The 19,162-nt window shown below is 40.0% G+C and overlaps 1 protein-coding gene across 4 annotated transcripts in view; it reads left to right on the top strand.

Annotated features, from left to right (window-relative positions):
• KAT6A (lysine acetyltransferase 6A) overlaps positions 1-10,932 on the top strand; it is a 115,213-nt gene extending 104,281 nt beyond the window's left edge. For 2 of the 4 annotated variants that reach the window (XM_032288088.1, XM_032288085.1), the window contains exons 16-17: positions 2,631-2,943; positions 5,619-10,932. In XM_032288088.1, the coding sequence (XP_032143979.1) occupies positions 2,631-2,943; positions 5,619-8,281 (2,976 nt within the window). In that variant the 3' untranslated portion in view covers positions 8,282-10,932. The remainder of the gene's footprint in view (positions 1-2,630; positions 2,944-5,618) is intronic. The other 2 variants (XM_032288086.1, XM_032288087.1) reach the window with 1 other exon arrangement.
• Positions 10,933-19,162: the final 8,230 nt, after the last annotated feature.

The raw sequence follows: 19,162 nt of genomic DNA on the forward strand, positions 1-19,162 counted from the left end.
CTTCAGAGCAGTTTTACATTTGCAGAATTATTGCCAAGGAAGTACAGAGTTTGCCTATACCCCAGTCAGTTTCCCCTATTATTAATCCCTTGTGTTGGTGTGGTACATCTATCACAGTTACTGAACCAATGTGGATACATCACTAACTAGAGTTCATACTTTATTCAGACTTTCAGTTTTCCTTAATTTCCTTTTTCTATTCCAGCATCCCACCCAGCATATCACCTTACATTTAGTAGTTGTGTGTCTTTAGGTTCCTCTTGGTTGTGGTGGTTTCTCAGAATTTCCTTAGTTTCCGTGGACTTCACAGTTTTGAGAATGACTGGTCAGGTATTTTGTAGAAGATCCTTCATGATATTAGAATGGGGTAATATATTCTTTTTTTTTTTTTTTTTTGAGACGGAGTTTCGCTCTTGTTACCCCGGCTGGAGCGCAATGGCGCGATCCCGGCTCACCGCAACCTCCGCCTCCCGGGTTCAGGCAATTCTCCTGCCTCAGCCTCCTGAGTAGCTGGGATTACAGGCACACACCACCATGCCCAGCTGATTTTTTGTATTTTTAGTAGAGACGGGGTTTCACCATGTTGACCAGGATGGTCTCGATCTCTTGACCTCGTGACCCACCCGCCTCAGCCTCCCACAGTGCTGGGATTACAGGCTTGAGCCACCGCGCCCAGCCCGGGGTAATATATTCTTAAGAGGAAGACCATAGAGGTAAAAGGCATTCTCATCACATAATTAAAGAGTGCCTGTTAACATGTATCTATCAGTATGTATAGGGAAGCTGGGCATGGTGGTGCACTCTTATAGTCCTAGCTATTTGGGAGACTTAGGAATATCACTTGAACTTGAGGCTATAGTGCACGATGATTGCACCTGTAAATAGCCACTGCATTCCAACCTGTGTGACATAGCAAGACCCCGTCTGTAAAAACAAAAAAAAAAGTATCAAGTATGAGAGTATTTATTATCAAATGACTTTTCCTTGTTGAAGTTAACTTTGATGACCTGGCTTAAGATACTGTTTGTCAGGTGTCTACTTGTCTTTTCCCTTTTCCTGTGCCAGAAGGAAGTCGCTGTGCACAGCCACACAAGATTTCTACCCCCTCAGGGTGGAGGCTCAGCATAAGTTATTTGAATTTCTGCTTGGGAGATTTGTCCTTTCTCCCTCATCTGTTTGTTTATCCAAGCATTTATTTCTATCATTATGGACCCAGATGTTTACTCAGTACTTCAAATTATAATCTAGTACTACTACTTTTTAAAATTTGTTGCTCAAATTGTTCCAGCTTTGTTTGACCATTGGGAGCTCTTTCGGTTTCACCCTTCTGTTTCTTTCCTTTTTTTTTTTTTCTTTGATGGGGTCTTACTCTGCCACCTAGGCTGAGGGACTACAGGAATGCACCATCACACCTGGCTAATTTTTGTATTTTTGATAGAGACAGGGTTTCGCTATGTTGTTCAGGCTGGTCTTGAACTCCCAAGCTCAGGCAGTCCACCCTCCTCTGCCTCCAAGGTGCTGGGGTTATGCTGGGGTTAGAGGTGTGAGCCACCACACCTGGCCTTCTGTGTTTCTTTAATACTGGGGTCTTTTTGTTTTAAGCATTTCCTTTCTGGCACTACAAGATGCTTCAGGTTCATCTTATATGTTTCATGCCCTAGTCCTAGAATCAGCCATTGCTCCAAGGATCAGGGCTATTTTAAATCTAATTTGAAAATTACATTCTCGATTAGGACTAGTAAGTTTGAAGTAGAGAAAGGTTGAGCATTGATTAACTTGCTGTTCATTGCATGATCATGAAGAATAGATCTTTGCTGTGCTAGCGTTTATATTGCCAATTTATAAAGTAAAACAAATTATGCTATTATGTTAAAAAAAAAAAAGGCAGTTAGCTCACATGCAAAGTCATTTTGAAGTTAATGAATACATGCATTTGACTGAATGTGTGAACTTAAGTCCTGTAGCCTCTCTGACATCTGTAGAATGAAGGGATTGGATTAGATCATCTCTGGGGCTTCATCTGTTATTTTGTGATATTAATTATATAGTTGAAGCTATTTGGTCAGCCCACTGTGAAGTTGTGCTGAATGTGCCTAAATTTCAGTAACAGATTTATTTTACTTTTAAAGTATTTCACTGGGTGAATACATTTCAACTCCATATTTCTACTTTCCACAACTTTTTATGAGTAGTAGTTCATGAAAATGGCATACAACTTTACTGATAGTTCTGCTAACCTTCACAGTAGTGCTATAAGACAAGGTGTTTTTGTTTCTCATTTGCTCTTAAGGAAGAGCTAAGGGATTAGCCACTGGGTCATTTCAGTATTAAAATGGGCAACTCTCTAGGGTGCTAAATTCAACTGAACTATTAAGAGAATTATAATGTCTGCTATTTGGAGATGGCTGCCTATTCTTTTACAAAGTTATATTCAGTTGTCTAACACCTTTGCATTTGTAATAAGTATAGTATCTTACTATAGTATTTTGAAGTAATATTCAGAATGTTTTTGGCAAACAGCATCCTCATTTTATATGTACTAATTCTATTTGGTTTTAAAACTGTTTTCATTTTATTAATAGAAAATATAGTGTTCATAACTGTAAATACTTGCTTCCTCTATTAAACAGAAACCATTTCTCCACCGAAGGAGGAGAGTCCGAAAGCGCAAACACCACAATAGCAGTGTAGTCACAGAAACTATTTCTGAGACCACTGAAGTGTTAGATGAACCTTTTGAAGATTCTGACTCTGAGAGGCCAATGCCAAGATTAGAACCCACATTTGAGATTGATGAAGAAGAGGAGGAAGAGGATGAAAATGAACTCTTCCCTAGAGGATATTTCCGTCGTTTGTCCTCACAAGATGTACTCAGGTGTCAGTCCTCTTGTAAGAGGAAGTCTAAAGATGAAGAAGAAGATGAAGAGTCAGATGATGCTGACGGTATGTTTTATAGAACTCACTTACTGTGATTTATTGTCTTCAGATATACAACAGTCGCCGCGACAGACCCTTCAGGAAAAAGGCTGAAAAATGAACACACCCACTAAACAAGAAAAGGAACACTTGGCAGTCTCTAAAAAGTTATATTAAGTATATCTGTCATCATTTTTAAATGTGTTTTCCCTTCAACTCAGAACCTGTATTAATTTGCCTCTGCAGAAAATATCTTACTATTAGACAACTGTTTTTTTGTTTTTTTTTTTTAAGCCTAATCCTTTCTAATCCTTTATTAGACTCTTTAGTTAAAGGGCGAGTTGGACTTAGCATCAGGAAGATGTAGTAACCCTTCACTAGAATGTGCATTCTCTAGACTTAGTCTGTTTTGTTCATTGCTATATGCTGAGTGCTTAAGTCAGACGCTTAGTAAGTAGTGTTAAATGAGTGAATGCTAAGAAGAAAATTCTTCAGAAAGAGCAGATTCATATAAACCAGAACTAGCTTCAGATCTGTTCAGGAATCTTTCCTGAATCCTGTCTGTAATATGTCTTACCCAACTAGTAATAAATTTCTCACAAATGGTAACAATAACTCAAAATAGATTTTATAGTGTAGGTAAAAATTCAACTGTCAACTTTTAAAGTAACTTAGTTGTCATTTCTTCTCTAGCAATGCTGAAACTAGGTTTTATGTATATGAGCCAGGTCAGAAACTAGTCTTTTTCACCCTAGCCTGAAGTTTGGCCAGTGTATCATGCTTCCTGCATCTGCAGTGTGTTTGTATCGCATGGGTGCAGAATGAGCTTTGTTACTTTGTTGGGTAAATTTGAAGAAATCTATTTGTCCAGCCTTGGTACATAAACCTTTAGCTTTCATGCATTAACTAGTTGAGCTCTTTCTTCTTTTTTTTTTCCTCCCCCTCCCCCTCTCCTCCTCCTCCTTGCATTTTCTCCATTCTCGTATTTTCTATATAACAAATAATTTTTTAGTTTTTTTGAGATGGAGTCTCACACTGTCACCCAGACTGGAGTGCAGTGGCATCATCTCAGCTCACTGCAACCTTCTCCTTCTGGGTTCAAGCGATTCTCGTGCCTCAGCCTCCCAGGTAGCTGGTATTACAGGCGCATGCCACCATGCCCGGCTAATTTTTGTATTTTTAGTAGAGACAGGGTTTCACCATGTTGGCCAGGCTAGTTTCAAACTCCTGACCTCAAGCAATCTGCCTGCCTTGGCCTCCCAAAGTGGTGGAATTACAGGCATGAGTCACCCAACCCAGCCAACAAATACTTTTAATATAGTGATAAGACGAATGAATTTTTTGCTCTATCATGAATGATTCTGCAAAGTTTAACTTGTTATGTTTTGAAATACATAACTATGAAACTAAAAATTTATTTTGTAAATTTGGCACTTTACAGTCTGTCTTAGATCATTTTACACTAAAATAGTACTCGTACCCCCAATGAAGTTCCTGTTGACCTAGGTTTTTGCTGATGTAGTAACTTTCAAGTTATTGCAAAATGTATCTTCTTAGCTACATTCTCACCCCTTCTTGTTCTTATCTTAGTATTCTTATCCTTTAAAAATTAATGGGGAATGTGAGTGTACTTAATGCCACTGAACTTCCACTTAGAAATGGTTAAGATTTTAAGTTTTATGTATAGTTTACCACCATTTATAAAAAATGCTAATAATATCAAATTTATTTCTAATGAATGTAATTGGTGCTTTAATTTTTTCTTGTTTGTCTAGTTCTAAATGTCAGTTCTTGTCTAGGACTAAATGCTTTGCAGCTATTCCCATACAAACACAACATTAATTGAACAACTTCTCACATACGATCGCTCAGTTATGGCCTGGAGTAATTAGCTCATCATACAACCTGATGTGATGATTTGTGGAAACTAAGAAAATCAGAGAGATAACAAATCACAAGCAGAAAAGAAAAGAGGAAATAAGCTGATTTGTAACTTTTAGTAGAGACAATTTGATAAAAGTCTGACTTACTACTTATTTGCATCTTTGTAGAGCTCATCTCCGTTTTACAGATAAAGAAACCAAAACATGGAATAATTTCCCATAGAGCCGGTGATGGTAGTCTTGAATTGTTTTTTTTTTTTTTTTTTTTTTTTTTTTTTTGGGGAGACGGAGTCTCACTCTGTCACCCAGGCTGGAGTGCAGTGGCGCAATTTTGGCTTACTGCAACCTCCACCACCCAGGTTCAAGTGATTTTCCTGCGTCAGCCTCCCAAGTAGCTAGGATTACAGGCGCACGCCACCATGCCCAGCTAATATTTTTGTTTGTTTTTAGTAGAGACAGGGTTTCACCATGTTGGTCAGGCTGGTCTCCAGCTCCTGATCTCGTGATCCGCCGGCCTCGGCCTTCCAAAGTGCTGGGATTACAGGTGTGAACACCCGGCTGAATTGGTTCTAACTAGTGTCTGATAATATAATGTTGACCAGAATTCTTTCATAGTTCTGCCAGTTCACTGTGTTACTTGGAATATGTCATTAGTTGGTTTTATCTTCTATATTCTTTAAAATGAAGACTATCAGGAGTTAGTTTATACAAGTAATTGTTTATAAAGTCATTTCTGTTGTACATGCTAGTCTCAGAATAAGGAACTAGAAAAATATAAGACCTTGTAACCTGTCTTTATTTTTTATCCTTCCTGTATAGACACTCCTATCCTAAAGCCGGTATCTCTCTTGCGAAAACGTGATGTGAAGAATTCTTCTCTTGAGCCAGATACATCCACACCTTTGAAAAAGAAAAAGGGATGGCCCAAAGGCAAGAGCCGCAAACCAATCCACTGGAAGAAAAGACCTGGTCGGAAACCAGGATTTAAGTTGAGTAGGGAAATCATGCCGGTTTCTACTCAAGCATGTGTCATTGAGCCTGTCATCCCTGTTCCTAAAGCTGGACGTAAACCCAAGATCCAAGAGTGTGAAGAAACTGTTGAGCCAAAAGAAGACGTGCCCTTACCTGAGGAGAGGAAGGAGGAGGAGTTGCAGGCAGAGGCAGAAGAGGCTGAAGAGGGCGAGGAAGAGGACGCAGCCAGCAGTGAAGTCCCAGTAGCCTCTCCAGCAGAGAGCAGCAATAGTCCTGAGACAGAAGCCAAGGAGCCAGAGGTGGAGGAGGAAGAAGAGAAGCCCTGTGTCTCAGAGGAGCAGAGGCAGTCAGAGGAGGAGCAGCAGGAACTGGAGGAGCCAGAGCCAGAGGAGGAGGAGGATGCGGCTGCAGAGACTGTCCAGAACGATGACCATGACGCTGATGATGAGGATGACGGCCACCTCGAGTCCGCAAAGAAAAAGGAGTTGGAGGAACAGCCTGTGAGGGAAGATGTCAAGGAGGAACCTGGTGGTCAAGAGTCTTTTTTAGATGCTAATATGCAGAAAAATAGAGAAAAGATAAAGGATAAAGAGGAAACCGAGCCAGATTCTGAAGAGGAGCAGCCTTCCCATGACACATCTGTGGTGTCAGAGCCGATGCCTGGGTCTGAGGACGACCACGAAGAAGACTCCCGAACTAAGGAAGAGTTAATTGAATTAAAAGAGGAAGAAGAGATTCCTCATAGTGAACTGGATCTGGAAACTGTACAGGCAGTGCAGTCTTTGACTCAAGAAGAAAGCAATGAACATGAGGGCGCCTACCAGGACTGTGAGGAAACTCTCGCTGCGTGTCAGACCCTGCAGAGTTACACCCAGGCTGACGAGGACCCTCAGATGTCCATGGTTGAAGACTGTCACGCGTCAGAACATAACAGCCCTATCTCCTCTGTTCAGTCTCACCCCAGCCAGTCAGTCCGTTCGGTCAGCAGTCCCAACGTGCCTGCCCTTGAGAGTGGCTACACCCAGATCAGCCCAGAACAAGGATCCCTGTCCGCACCCTCTATGCAGAACATGGAGACCAGCCCCATGATGGATGTGCCTTCCGTTTCAGACCACTCTCAGCAGGTGGTGGACAGCGGCTTCAGTGATCTGGGCAGCATTGAGAGCACCACTGAAAACTATGAGAACCCGAGCAGTTACGATTCCACGATGGGCGGCAGCATCTGTGGGAACAGCTCTTCCCAGAGCAGCTGCTCCTATGGTGGGCTGTCATCCTCCAGCAGCCTCACCCAGAGCAGCTGTGTGGTCACTCAGCAGATGGCCAGCATGGGCAGCAGCTGCAGCATGATGCAGCAGAGCAGCGTCCAGCCTGCTGCCAACTGCGGCATCAAGTCACCTCAGAGCTGTGTGGTGGAGAGGCCTCCCAGTAACCAGCAGCAGCAGCCGCCGCCACCACCTCCGCAGCAGCCGCAGCCGCCGCCGCCACAGCCACAACCAGCACCCCAGCCTCCACCACCCCAGCAGCAGCCGCAGCAGCAGCAGCCGCAGCCTCAGCCCCAGCAGCCTCCACCCCCACCCCCTCCCCAGCAGCAGCCCCCTCTGTCACAGTGTAGTATGAATAACAGTTTCACCCCAGCTCCTATGATCATGGAGATACCAGAATCTGGAAGCACTGGGAACATAAGTATCTATGAGAGGATTCCAGGGGATTTTGGTGCCGGCAGCTACTCTCAACCATCAGCCACCTTCAGCCTAGCCAAGCTGCAGCAGCTGACCAACACCATTATGGACCCTCATGCCATGCCTTATAGCCATTCTCCTGCTGTGACTTCCTATGCAACCAGTGTTTCTCTGTCCAATACAGGACTGGCTCAGCTGGCTCCGTCTCATCCCTTAGCTGGGACTCCTCAAGCACAAGCCACCATGACACCACCCCCAAACTTGGCATCCACTACCATGAACCTCACGTCTCCTCTGCTCCAGTGCAACATGTCTGCCACCAACATTGGCATTCCTCACACGCAGAGATTGCAAGGGCAAATGCCAGTGAAGGGGCACATTTCCATCCGCTCCAAGTCCGCACCACTGCCCTCTGCGGCTGCTCACCAGCAGCAGCTGTATGGCCGCAGCCCATCAGCGGTTGCCATGCAGGCTGGTCCTCGTGCACTGGCTGTTCAGCGTGGCATGAACATGGGGGTTAATCTGATGCCTACCCCCGCTTATAATGTCAATTCCATGAATATGAACACCTTGAATGCCATGAACAGCTATCGAATGACACAGCCCATGATGAACAGCAGTTACCATAGTAACCCTGCCTACATGAACCAGACAGCACAGTATCCTATGCAGATGCAGATGGGAATGATGGGGAGCCAGGCCTATACCCAGCAGCCTATGCAGCCAAACCCTCATGGGAACATGATGTACACGGGCCCCTCCCATCACAGCTACATGAACGCTGCTGGTGTGCCCAAGCAGTCACTCAACGGACCTTACATGAGAAGATGAGCAAGATGGACTTGCAGTCAAAAACTTAAATATATATAAATAAAGGAGACTTTTATACTGACAAACCAGAGAAAAATGGACCTTTTTCCAGTTAAAATATTGTTGTAGATTTAGAGGAATTTTTCTTTGGTTTATTTTATTTTTTAGAAAACCTGATCTTCTCTTTTTTTGGGTTCATTTTGTTCTGGGTTTTGGTTTTCTTCACAATCTTGAACATTTTACAGTAGAACTCATCTAAAAATGGATTTGGGGATGGGAAACATGCACAAAATCTTTTCATAATTAAAAAGAGCCTTACTTTCTTTACATACCACGTGGACAGAATTTGTGTAAAAGTGAATTATCTTTATTTTAAAATGTATGTTTTCCCTCACTGTTTGCAGCTCCCAATGTTGTCATTTTTAAATGTTATATACATCTCAAGGGTTAACCAGACCCTTTCCTCCAGACCCAACCTTTCATTTCCTACTTCATTCCAGCAGGAGGCACTTAGGGGAGACTCGGACGGGGACATGGAGAACAACCCAAGCTCCTTAAACTTATTATTATTATTGTTAATATTATTATTATTATTAATAAAGTGAGGCAGGAAAATGCTTCTCCTTTTAAAATCCCCTCCACTCCCCCCACACACACACCTCTTGAAACCCTTCCCCAAGAATGTTTCTTTATAGACGGACTTCATTGAAATCTTTGTTGTTCTTGAATCAAGTGTAATATAATTTTTTTCTTCTTTTTTAAAATATTCCCACTCAGCACTCAGAGACACAAAAATACTGTAAGTCTCAATTAACAGCAGAATCTCAGAGAAAAGCTGTTTGCAATCCAAATCCAGCCTTTGGAGGAATAGAGATGGTCAATTAACAATCAAAAAGAGGAGATTAACCTCTTGTTTTTTACCACCTGGTGAATCAGCCATAACGCGCACACACCACCCAGCCTCTTGTTTCTAGTATGTACTTTGAAATGCTAACTGAGGGTCTTGATGCTTGAGCCTTTGACTGATAAAACTCAAATAGCAGTCCCGAGTGAGTCGCCTCTTAGGTTCTTTCATGCAACGGTGGATTACTGTACGTTTTAGTGATTTGAAAAATAACTGACAAACCTTTGACACTGTTTATTTCATGTTGGAAGAGATGGCACAGATGTGTGTCAGAAGGGAGATCACGGTGTGAGTTTCATAGCTACTTAAATAAGATACCTCTAGTTTTTGTTTGTCTTTTGAGATCCTGAGTTCATCCCCTCTGAATCAGAGTGCACACGCGCCTCTCCTGTGAGTGGCTAATGAGAAGAGGGACGGACCGACCACCAGCACAGTAGAGCAGATCTGGACAGCAGGATGTTGGCAGGTCCATGTGTTGCTCCCAACTCCATTCCCTTTTCTCTCATGCAACCAGTTCGCCCATTCTCTTCCTATTACGTGCTCCAGGGATAGGTAAAAAATATATATATATATATATATTCCATCATTAGAAGATGGAAATTATTATACCACTTGGTATGTGCAGTCAAATATCCAAAGGGGGGAAGTACTGCTTAAAGAACTATCTGTAAGCATTAAATTCTCTCCTTTATTTGTACATTTTATATAGGTATTTTTAAAGTACTAATTAGGCATTAAATTTTTTCAAATGCACAGGTTTGTTGGTTTTTTTATACACTTTAATTGACTTTCTCAAGCGTGCTAGGTAGAAACAGGCAGAATTCCACATCTTCCCACTCTCAGCTCTGAGCATGTGCAAGGCTGTGTAGGACCCGGTTTCTCTGTATATACTATTCCAGTTCCCAGTCATCTATGTAGAAAGTGCACTGTGCTGCCCTCGCCCTACATCTTCAGCTGTGTCATTGCTTCCTGGTTGGGGTGGGGACAGGGTGGGTCGGGAGGGAGGTATATTGGGAGGAGGGTGGGTCAAGGCAGAAGGAGAAGCTGTTGAAATGAGGGCTGTGAATTCAGTTTCTGTTGGTTTGCGGTTGTGTTTGGTTTTGTTTGTTTCTTTGAAAAAAAATTCAATCGGGCAGCTCCCTTTTCCACAAGCCTCTTTGTGACTGTAGAACTATTGTAGAAAAAAATGTTCTTTTCTATATTATAAAAGAAATTATCCAACACAGTAATATTGGTACCTGTCATTTTTTCACTTCTGTTTAAAAAAAAATGTATTTTTAGCAAGATAACTTGGGTAATCTTCTAAAAAAGAAATTTAAAAACTCACTGTTAGTGACTTTGATGCCTTTTAAAATAAGAGCTTTTTCATTTCATTCCATCTTTAAAATTTTTTATCTTTGTTGTAGAATATTAAAAACTATTTTAAGAAAGATAAAAATTCTCTTTAAAGAGATCTCTAGCGTGTGTGAATAGAGCTCCAGATGCCTCTAAAAGCCGCATGTACAAAGGAAGCCACGTCTATCCTGTCTGTTTATATTTGCTTTTCCTGTTTTGTAACCTCTTTGTACTTTGTTCATGGTGACTTGTAAGCTAAGGGGAAGGGGTGCCTAGATGCCTTTGTACTTCTCCATGTCATGCGCTCCTGGGCCAGTTGGCCTCCCTTCCTCTCCTTGTATGTAATATCTTTTTTTCCCCTTTCTAGCAAGTACTTTCAAAAGAACTCTGTACATTTTAACATAAAAAATAAATTATGTTGAGCCATTTTGGATGCCTGTCTTGCATGTGGAATTTTTCTCCCTTCCCAATATGTCAGAACTCAATTCTCGTCCTACACCCAGAGACCTATAAACAGCCTTTTCATTTTCCTCTTTATTATAGAAGCACAAGTTGGCCTTTGCCTTGAAATTCCAGTTTTCATTTATGTCTGTGTTTAAATACCAACAGTATGGATGGATTTTACTTTTCCAAAGAACATGGCCCAGTAACCCTACTTTGGATTTTGTAGGGCCGTTCATATGAAAACCTTCTAAAGAGATTTTAATTCCTGTTGCCTGCCCCTCTCCCCCACCATTCCCCGGCAAAAAAAGCAGTTGCAATAACAAGTAGCTCCTGACTTGTGATAAATTGGAATAATTTTTATGAATCTTATTTTATAATGTAACTATTTTTGAAGCATTCCCCCCCCCACCCGCTCCGCTCATTCTGCTTTTGTCAGAACTCAAGGCCCTGAACACTGATGACTTTTTGGTGTTGTCTTTTGGGTTGTGTTTGCTTCTCATCATTTAGAATTGTGGGCAGGAGGCAGATTCCAGAAAATCAGATTTCACTTTGGAAAACTGGCCTTAGTTCCTGGTGGTAGGCAGGGAGGCAGGTTCAAGTTTTAGCGGCCTCCACACTTTGCCCTTTCACACTGAGTTAGGAATTGAGGAACTGTATGTGACATCACCTATAGCAGACATTTGTTCTAAATTTCATGCTGTTAAAAGTTTAGGCAGTACAGTCATGTCATTGCCGGAAAAGGAATGGTTTGTGTCCCTTGATGTCTTGGCTGGCTTATATAACCATGATATGGACACAGGTTGTGTCACTGTGCTATGCAATTACTAGTGGATTGTCTTGAAAACTCTTTTGCCTTTGCTACTGGAAAGTACCTGCTTTAAGTGGTTTCAACATAAAGCAGTTCTGTTTTTTTCTGTATAAGAGACAATGTGGCCAAAGACCGTATTCTAGACTATATATATATATATATATATATATACACACACACACACACACACACACACACACACACACACACACTATATTGCATTTAAGTATAATTTGAATTTATGTAATTCCATGTATAGCCAAGGAACGGGTGAATTGTTCATAGTAGGGGAGGTGCTCCTATTTCTTTGTCGTCTGTCCACCTCCTGCAGACAGTAGATGTGAGAGGAAAGTACGTGATGCTCCATCAATGTGTGTGATACTGAGAACCCCGGTCAACCAACCTATTGGCAAACATTGAGTAACGAGAGCACCAGGAATCACATTCTTTTAAAGCGTTTCTGGGCACTTCAGTGGTGCCTGGCTGCTTTTGCAGCATGGTGACACCGGTATGAACTCCCTGAACACCAGAGTCTTACCAGCCTCACGATTCCAGCTCTTTAGGCGAAAATTATCTCAGATTCTCCAAATCACAGCTCAGGCAGTGGTGATTTTTGTCACATTCCTTCCTCTAGTCTTCATAATGTACAAGATGTGGGTCAGTGGTGATGGAAATTGAAAGGAATAGTGTGAGAAAGAGCTGTCCTTGGCAGAACAGAGTAAGTAGGATCCTTAGGACGAGTGGTAGGGAAAAGGAGCTCTACTTCTTACTGATTTGACCTTCGAGAAACCTAAAAAGTCAAACGAATGATTTATGTAAATGAACTCAAAAGATCATTTAGAGTAACATTTTTAGTGTTGGCAAGCATCTGGAATTCTTGAGCATGGTAATCCAAGTAAAAGCCTACAGTCCCCAGAACAAAACCCAACCTGTTAATAAATTTCTGATAGTGGGCAGGATGGGTTTGTTATGTAAATTGTGTGGTTACATAACACAGACCCATAGATTTTCTTTCCAGAGTGACAGCTACAGATTGGGCTTCATAGAGATTTTTATCTATGTTAGTAAGGAGCCTACATACTGGTATACCAATTGCATAAGTCCTCAAAAAAGTGGCAGCTGTCATTTTTGCCTAAAATAAGAAAAGCTTGGGATATGATGACTTTGGATTTTGAGGTCTTTTAAAGCCCTAGACAGAGATAGTCATAGAGAATGTTTTCCTGTGTCTATTACGAACAAACTTTCTGAGTGTGAAATACATATTCTTGTTATTTTAACAGAAAAAAATGTAACATTTAACTTTTTACTAAATAGACATTTCTGAAAGTCACATTTAAGCCATTTCAAAAAAGAAATAGTAAATGTTCTCTGGGATGGTGAGTTCATTTTTAACTGTTTTTAGTTTATACATGCACAAAGCTGAACCAGCAAGATAAGCATGATGAACTGAGGTCAGCTGTTGCCTGTGCTTCAAGTGCACACCAACATTTCACTTGAGAGCTGGCGAATTTAATTGGAATTTCTATTAATATGCATTGAAAAATGGACATATGCTTAATGTTGGAAGACATGAGCCATTCAAATCACCTCTTATTAAAATTGTCCTTAAAGAGCTTTTTGAACCCTAGACTCTTATATTTTCAAAGTTTTATATAAAACCTTTAAATTGGTATCCTAAGTTTAAAGTCTATTGTGAACAAAGTAAAGAAAAACGTTCATACATAACTTCCTTGCTAGGACTGAGGCTCTGTCCCATGTACAAGCAAGTTTTACTGGTTTAATTGATTTGCTATATTTAGTAAAATTGCTTGATTTAATTTTTTTCTTTTTTTTTTTTTCTTGAGACAGAGTCTGGCTCTGTAACCCAGGCTGGAATTCAGTGGCACGATCACAGCTTACTGCAGCCTCGACCTCCTGGGCTCAAGCGATCCTCCCACCTCAGCCTTTCCAGATGCTGTAGTTTTCTTTTTAAAAGAAGGTTAATAAAGCAGTTGTAGTCAATTACGTTAAAATGATTGAATTTGATCATAGTTTTCCAAAGAAAATGAAAACATTGACAGAGACAGTGGTTAAGGCTTTACTAAAGGCAAGGGCTTCTTGCAAAATAGGATAATTACATGATTTCAAAGAAGTTTGTCTTACTTCCTGTTAAGAGAAAACAGCTACAATTAACTAGAACTCCTAACCTGACCTCCTCAAAGGATGATTCAAAGTTGGAAATCTGAAAACCGAATAATATGGAATATTGCAAGAACAACTTTAAAGGGCCAGGGAAGTAGTTCAATTAAAAGAACAGAGGAGCCGGGCGCGGTGGCTCAAGCCTGTAATCCCAGCACTTTGGGAGGCCGAGGCGGGTGGATCACAAGGTCAAGAGATCGAGACCATCCTGGTCAACACGGTGAAACCCCGTCTCTACTAAAACTACAAAAAATTAGCTGGGCATGGTGGCGCGTGTCTGTAGTCCCAGCTACTCAGGAGGCTGAGGCAGGAGAATTGCCTGAACCCAGGTGGCGGAGGTTGTGGTGAGCCGAGATCGCGCCATTGCACTCCAGCCTGGGTAACAAGAGTGAAACTCCGTCTCAAAAAAAAAAAAAAAAAAAAGAACAGAGGAATACAAAGCAAAGCAGACCTAAGCCAGCTACTGCCATTCACCTTTGCTGAGTCACTGCACAGCGATCTCAGTTTGTAGTGCTGCTGTCGGGCAGCTCCCTGCCCTGTATGGTCTGCCATGCTGCCGGTGGGCTTCTCTCTAAGCTGCTTTCTTCTGCAGCCTCAGGTGTCACATGCAGACATGAAAATGCCCATGCAATAAGGGAGTTGGTTTCCTTGCATCTTTTTAAACCCCTTGCTATTGTGAAAATAAAGCACATACAGAAAAGTCCATAAATCAAATACAGCAGAATGTATTTGTCTAAAGTGAATACCTCTGTAAAAATAAATCAGGCGGCAAAGTAGAACAGCAGCTCAGTACTCCCTCCATCATGTCTATGAGGGCCCTTCCTAAGCACAGTCTCCCTTCCAAGTGGAGATGATCACCATCCAGGCTTAGGTGATAAATCTTTTCCTCGTATCTTACTACCTAGGCGTGCATTCTTAAGCATCGTAGCTTCACTCTGTCTTGTTTTGAAGTTTACGGAGATAGAATCATGCAGTTTTCATCTGGCTTCCCTCAATATGTTTGTGAGATTTGTTTATGAAGTTGGACATTGCTGTAGTTCATTTATTTTCACTACTGTAATAGTCTATTATATGACTACAAAAATGTGTACGTTCTAAAGTTGACAAATATATAGGTTCCATTTTGGGTTATTACCAATGATACTGCTGCGTCTAATCCCACATACATCCGGTGCACATTTACAGACATTGCTCATAGGTAGCCTCCTAAAAGGTGAATTGCTGGATGATCAGGCAGGTGTAACTCCAGCTGTACCACACAGTGCCAAACTCCAAAGTAGCCATTCCATTTTTTGTTGTTGGCCCCCATCAGCAGTGTATGAGAGTTCCTGTTACTCCACATTCTTGTCAATACTTGATGTTTCAAAGACTTCCATTTCTGCTAGTCTGGTATGTGTGTAGTGGAGTCTCTGTGATGTTCTTTTGCATTTCTCTGATCACTAATGAGGTTGCGTACCTTTTCATATTCTTATTGGCTATTTGAGATTCCTCATTTGTAAAGAGTGTGTATAAGTCTTGTGCCTGGATCGCTATTGAATTGCCTTTTTCTTATTGATTTATAGGAACACTTTATATACTTTGAATAAGAGTGTTTTGTCAGTTACCTATGTTACATATATCTTCTGCCATTCTGGGACTTGCCCTTTCACTTTAATGATATCTTTTGATGAACATAAGTTTTTAATGTGTTTCAAGTTCAATAATATCTTTCTTAACGGGTAGTGCTTTTTCTGTGTGGATTGGGAAATCTTTCCCTACTCTGAGATTATAATGATTTTATCTGATAGTTTCTAGTTTCTAACAGTTTCTTTATTTTGCTTACATCATTAAATCTTTATATAATAATCTTTATATAAGATATAATCCTTATATAATAATCTTTATATAATCTATATAAATATATCTGAAATTGATTTTTGTTTATGGTATGAGGCAGGGACCAGTTTCATTTTCCCCCATATGGAGACATGGTTCAGACAGCACTTTCTCCACTGCTCTATGTCAAGTGTCCATATATGCATCAGCCTATTTCTTGATGATTTATTCTGCTTCATCGATCTCTGTGTCTATTCTGGCTTGATTACTGTAGCTACAAAATAAATCTTCATATTAAGTAAAGCAAGTCCTCCTAAGTCATTTTTCTTCTTCAGAAGTGATTGACCCTTCTAGGATTTTTGAATGTCCATATATTTTTTAGAATTAACTTATTAGATTCCTAAACAATCATATTAACATTTTATTTTGATTACATTTATTCTAAAAATCAATTTAATGAAAATTGACAACAGTATTGATTCCTCCATTCATCAAACATAATATCATTTTTTTCTTTTTCTGGTCTTACAACACTGGCTCAGTAGCGTTGAAGTCATTAGAGCAGGCATACCCTTAATCAGATGAAGGACTATCCATTCAATTCCTAGTTTCCTAAGAGTGTTTATCATAAAAGGATGTTGAATTTTATCAAACACTTTTTCTGCATTATTGGAAAGCCATGATTTTTTTTTTCTCTCTCACACACATACATTGCATATAGTTAAACACAGACAATGTCATATCAGTTAGGAAAGGATAAATGGAGTTAAAGTGCTTCAACAACTTTACAATGTCTTGATTAATATTACTGAGAAAGATACTTTTTTTTGAAAGATGCATATTTTAATTTCCAGGGTAATCACTAAAAGAACAGAAACAGTGTGTAACTTCCAAAATAATACAAGGGGAAACAAATGTAAAAAATAATCTGAAAGAAGGGAGCAAAGGAGAGAAAAGACACAGACAAGTAGAGTAAGTAGAAAACCCATTATAAATAGACTTAAGCCCAAATTATCAATAAGTAAGTGATTTGTAAAGGGACTAAATATTCCATTTAAGTGACAAAGATTATTAGAAAAAGAAAGCTTAAATACCTTGTTATATGCTGTTTATAAGAGAAACATCAGAAACGTAAGAAAAACAAAAGTGAAAAAAATAGAAAAACTGTTAGGAAATTACTAACAAAAAGCAATAGTATATAGGTATATTAATATGAAACAAAATATAATTTAAGGCAAAAAGGATTACCAAAATAAAGATGGTTAATAGTAAAAGTTTTAATTAATCAGAAAGGCATAAAAATTCTAAATTCATATGAGCTTATTAACATCCTAAAATATATAAAGCAAAAATGGGCAGAACTGTAATGAGAGAAAAATCACCATAGAGGGAAATTTTTAAAAAATATACTGCCAGGTGCAGTGGCTCACGCTTGTAATCCCAGCACTTTAGCAGGCTGAGGCGAGCGGATCACAAGGTCAGGAGTTCGAGACCAGCCTGACCAACATGGTGAAAGCCCGTCTCTACCAAAAATACAAAAATTAGCTGGGCATGGTGGTGCACATCTGTAATCCCAGCTACTCAGGAGGCTGAGGCAGGAGAATCACTAGGCAGAGGTTGCAGTGAGCCGAGATTGTGCCATTGCACTCCAGCCTGGGCGACACAGCAAGACTCCATCTCAAAAAGTAAAATAAAATTATATATATATATACTTTATTTACTAGACCAGTTTTAGGTTCACAGCAAAATTGAGTGGAAAGTACAAAATATTCTTGTCCCCACACATGCACAGCCTCCCCCGTTATTGACAGAGCTCCACAGTGGTACATTTGTTACAACTGATCCTCATTGATATATCATTATCACCCAAAGCCTGTGGTTGACATTAGAGTTTGCTCTTTGTGTTGTACATTCTATGGCTTTTCCCAAATGTATGATGACATGTGTTCACCATCTTACAGAATAGTTTGTCTCCCCTAAAAATTTTCTGCCTAGTCATCCCTCCCTCCCTGCTATTCCTTGCCAACCTCTAATCTTATTCCTGTTTCCATAGATGTGTCTTTTTCAGAGTGTCATATAATTGGAATCATACAGCATGTGACCTTTCAGATTGACTACTTTCACTTAGTAATAAGATGCATTTATGTTTCCTCCATGTCTTTTCATGGCCTGACAGCTCCTGTCTTTTTAGTACTAAATAATATTCCATGGACTGGATGTACCAGTTTATCCACAGATCCACTAAAAGATATCTGGTTCCTTCCAATGCTGGCTATTGTGAACAGAGCTGATAAATGTGTGTTTGCAGGTTTTTGTGTGGACATGTTTTGACTTCATCTGGATGAATACCATGAAGGGCAATTGCTGGATTATATGGTAAGAGAATGTTAGTTTTGTAAGAAAATATCAAACTGTCTTCTAAAGTGACTGTTCTATTTTGCATTCCCACCAGCAATAAATGAGAGTTCCTGTTGCTTCACATCCTCACCAACATTTGGTGTTGTCAATGTTTTGAATTTTGATAATTCTTTTTTTCACTGAGACATCATTCAGTGATTTTGGTCATTCTAATAGATGTGTAGTCATGTTTCATTATTGTTTTACTTGGCATTACCTTGATAACATATGGTGTGGAGCCCCTTTTCATATGCTTATTTGCCACCTGTATATCTTCTTTGGCAAAATGTCTGTTCAAGTCTTTTGCCCATTTTTATATTGGGTTGTTCATTTTCTTATCAACTTCTAAGAGTTCTTTGTGTATTTTGGATTCCTTTATCAGATGTGTTATTTGCAAATATGTTCTCCCAGTCTGTGACTTGCCTTCTCATTCTCTTGAGAGAGTTGTCTTTGGCAGACAAGAGTTTTGAACTTCAATGAAGTCCAGCTTATCAATTATTTCTTTCATGAATTATGCTTTTAATGTTGTATATAAAAAGTAATTTGCTATACCCAAGGTCATCTATGTTTTCTCCTGTTCTCTTCCAGAAATTCCATAGTTTTGCATTGAGGTCTGTGATCCATTTCAAGTTAATTTTTGTGAATGGTGTAAGGTCTGTGTCTAGATTCTTTTTTTTGCATGTGGATATACAGTTGTTCCAGCACCATTTGTTGAAAATATTATCCTTACTTCATTGTATTGCCTTTGTCCCTTTGTCAAAGATCAGTTGACTATATATATATATATATATATATATATATATAGAGAGAGAGAGAGAGAGAGAGAGAGAGAGGTCTATTTCGACTCTTTATTCTGTTTCATTGATCTATTTTACTATTCTTTCACCAATATCACACTATCTTTTTTTTGAGATTAAATCTCACTCTGTTGCTCAGGCTGGAGTGCAGTGGTGCAATCTCAACTCACTGCAATCTCTGCCTCCCAGGCCCAAGTGATTCTCTTGCCTCAGCCTCCCGGGTA

The sequence above is a fragment of the Sapajus apella genome, unplaced genomic scaffold (genome assembly GCF_009761245.1).
Source record: "Sapajus apella isolate SASKATOON/1434 unplaced genomic scaffold, GSC_monkey_1.0 scaffold21, whole genome shotgun sequence".
NCBI lineage: Eukaryota > Metazoa > Chordata > Mammalia > Primates > Cebidae > Sapajus > Sapajus apella.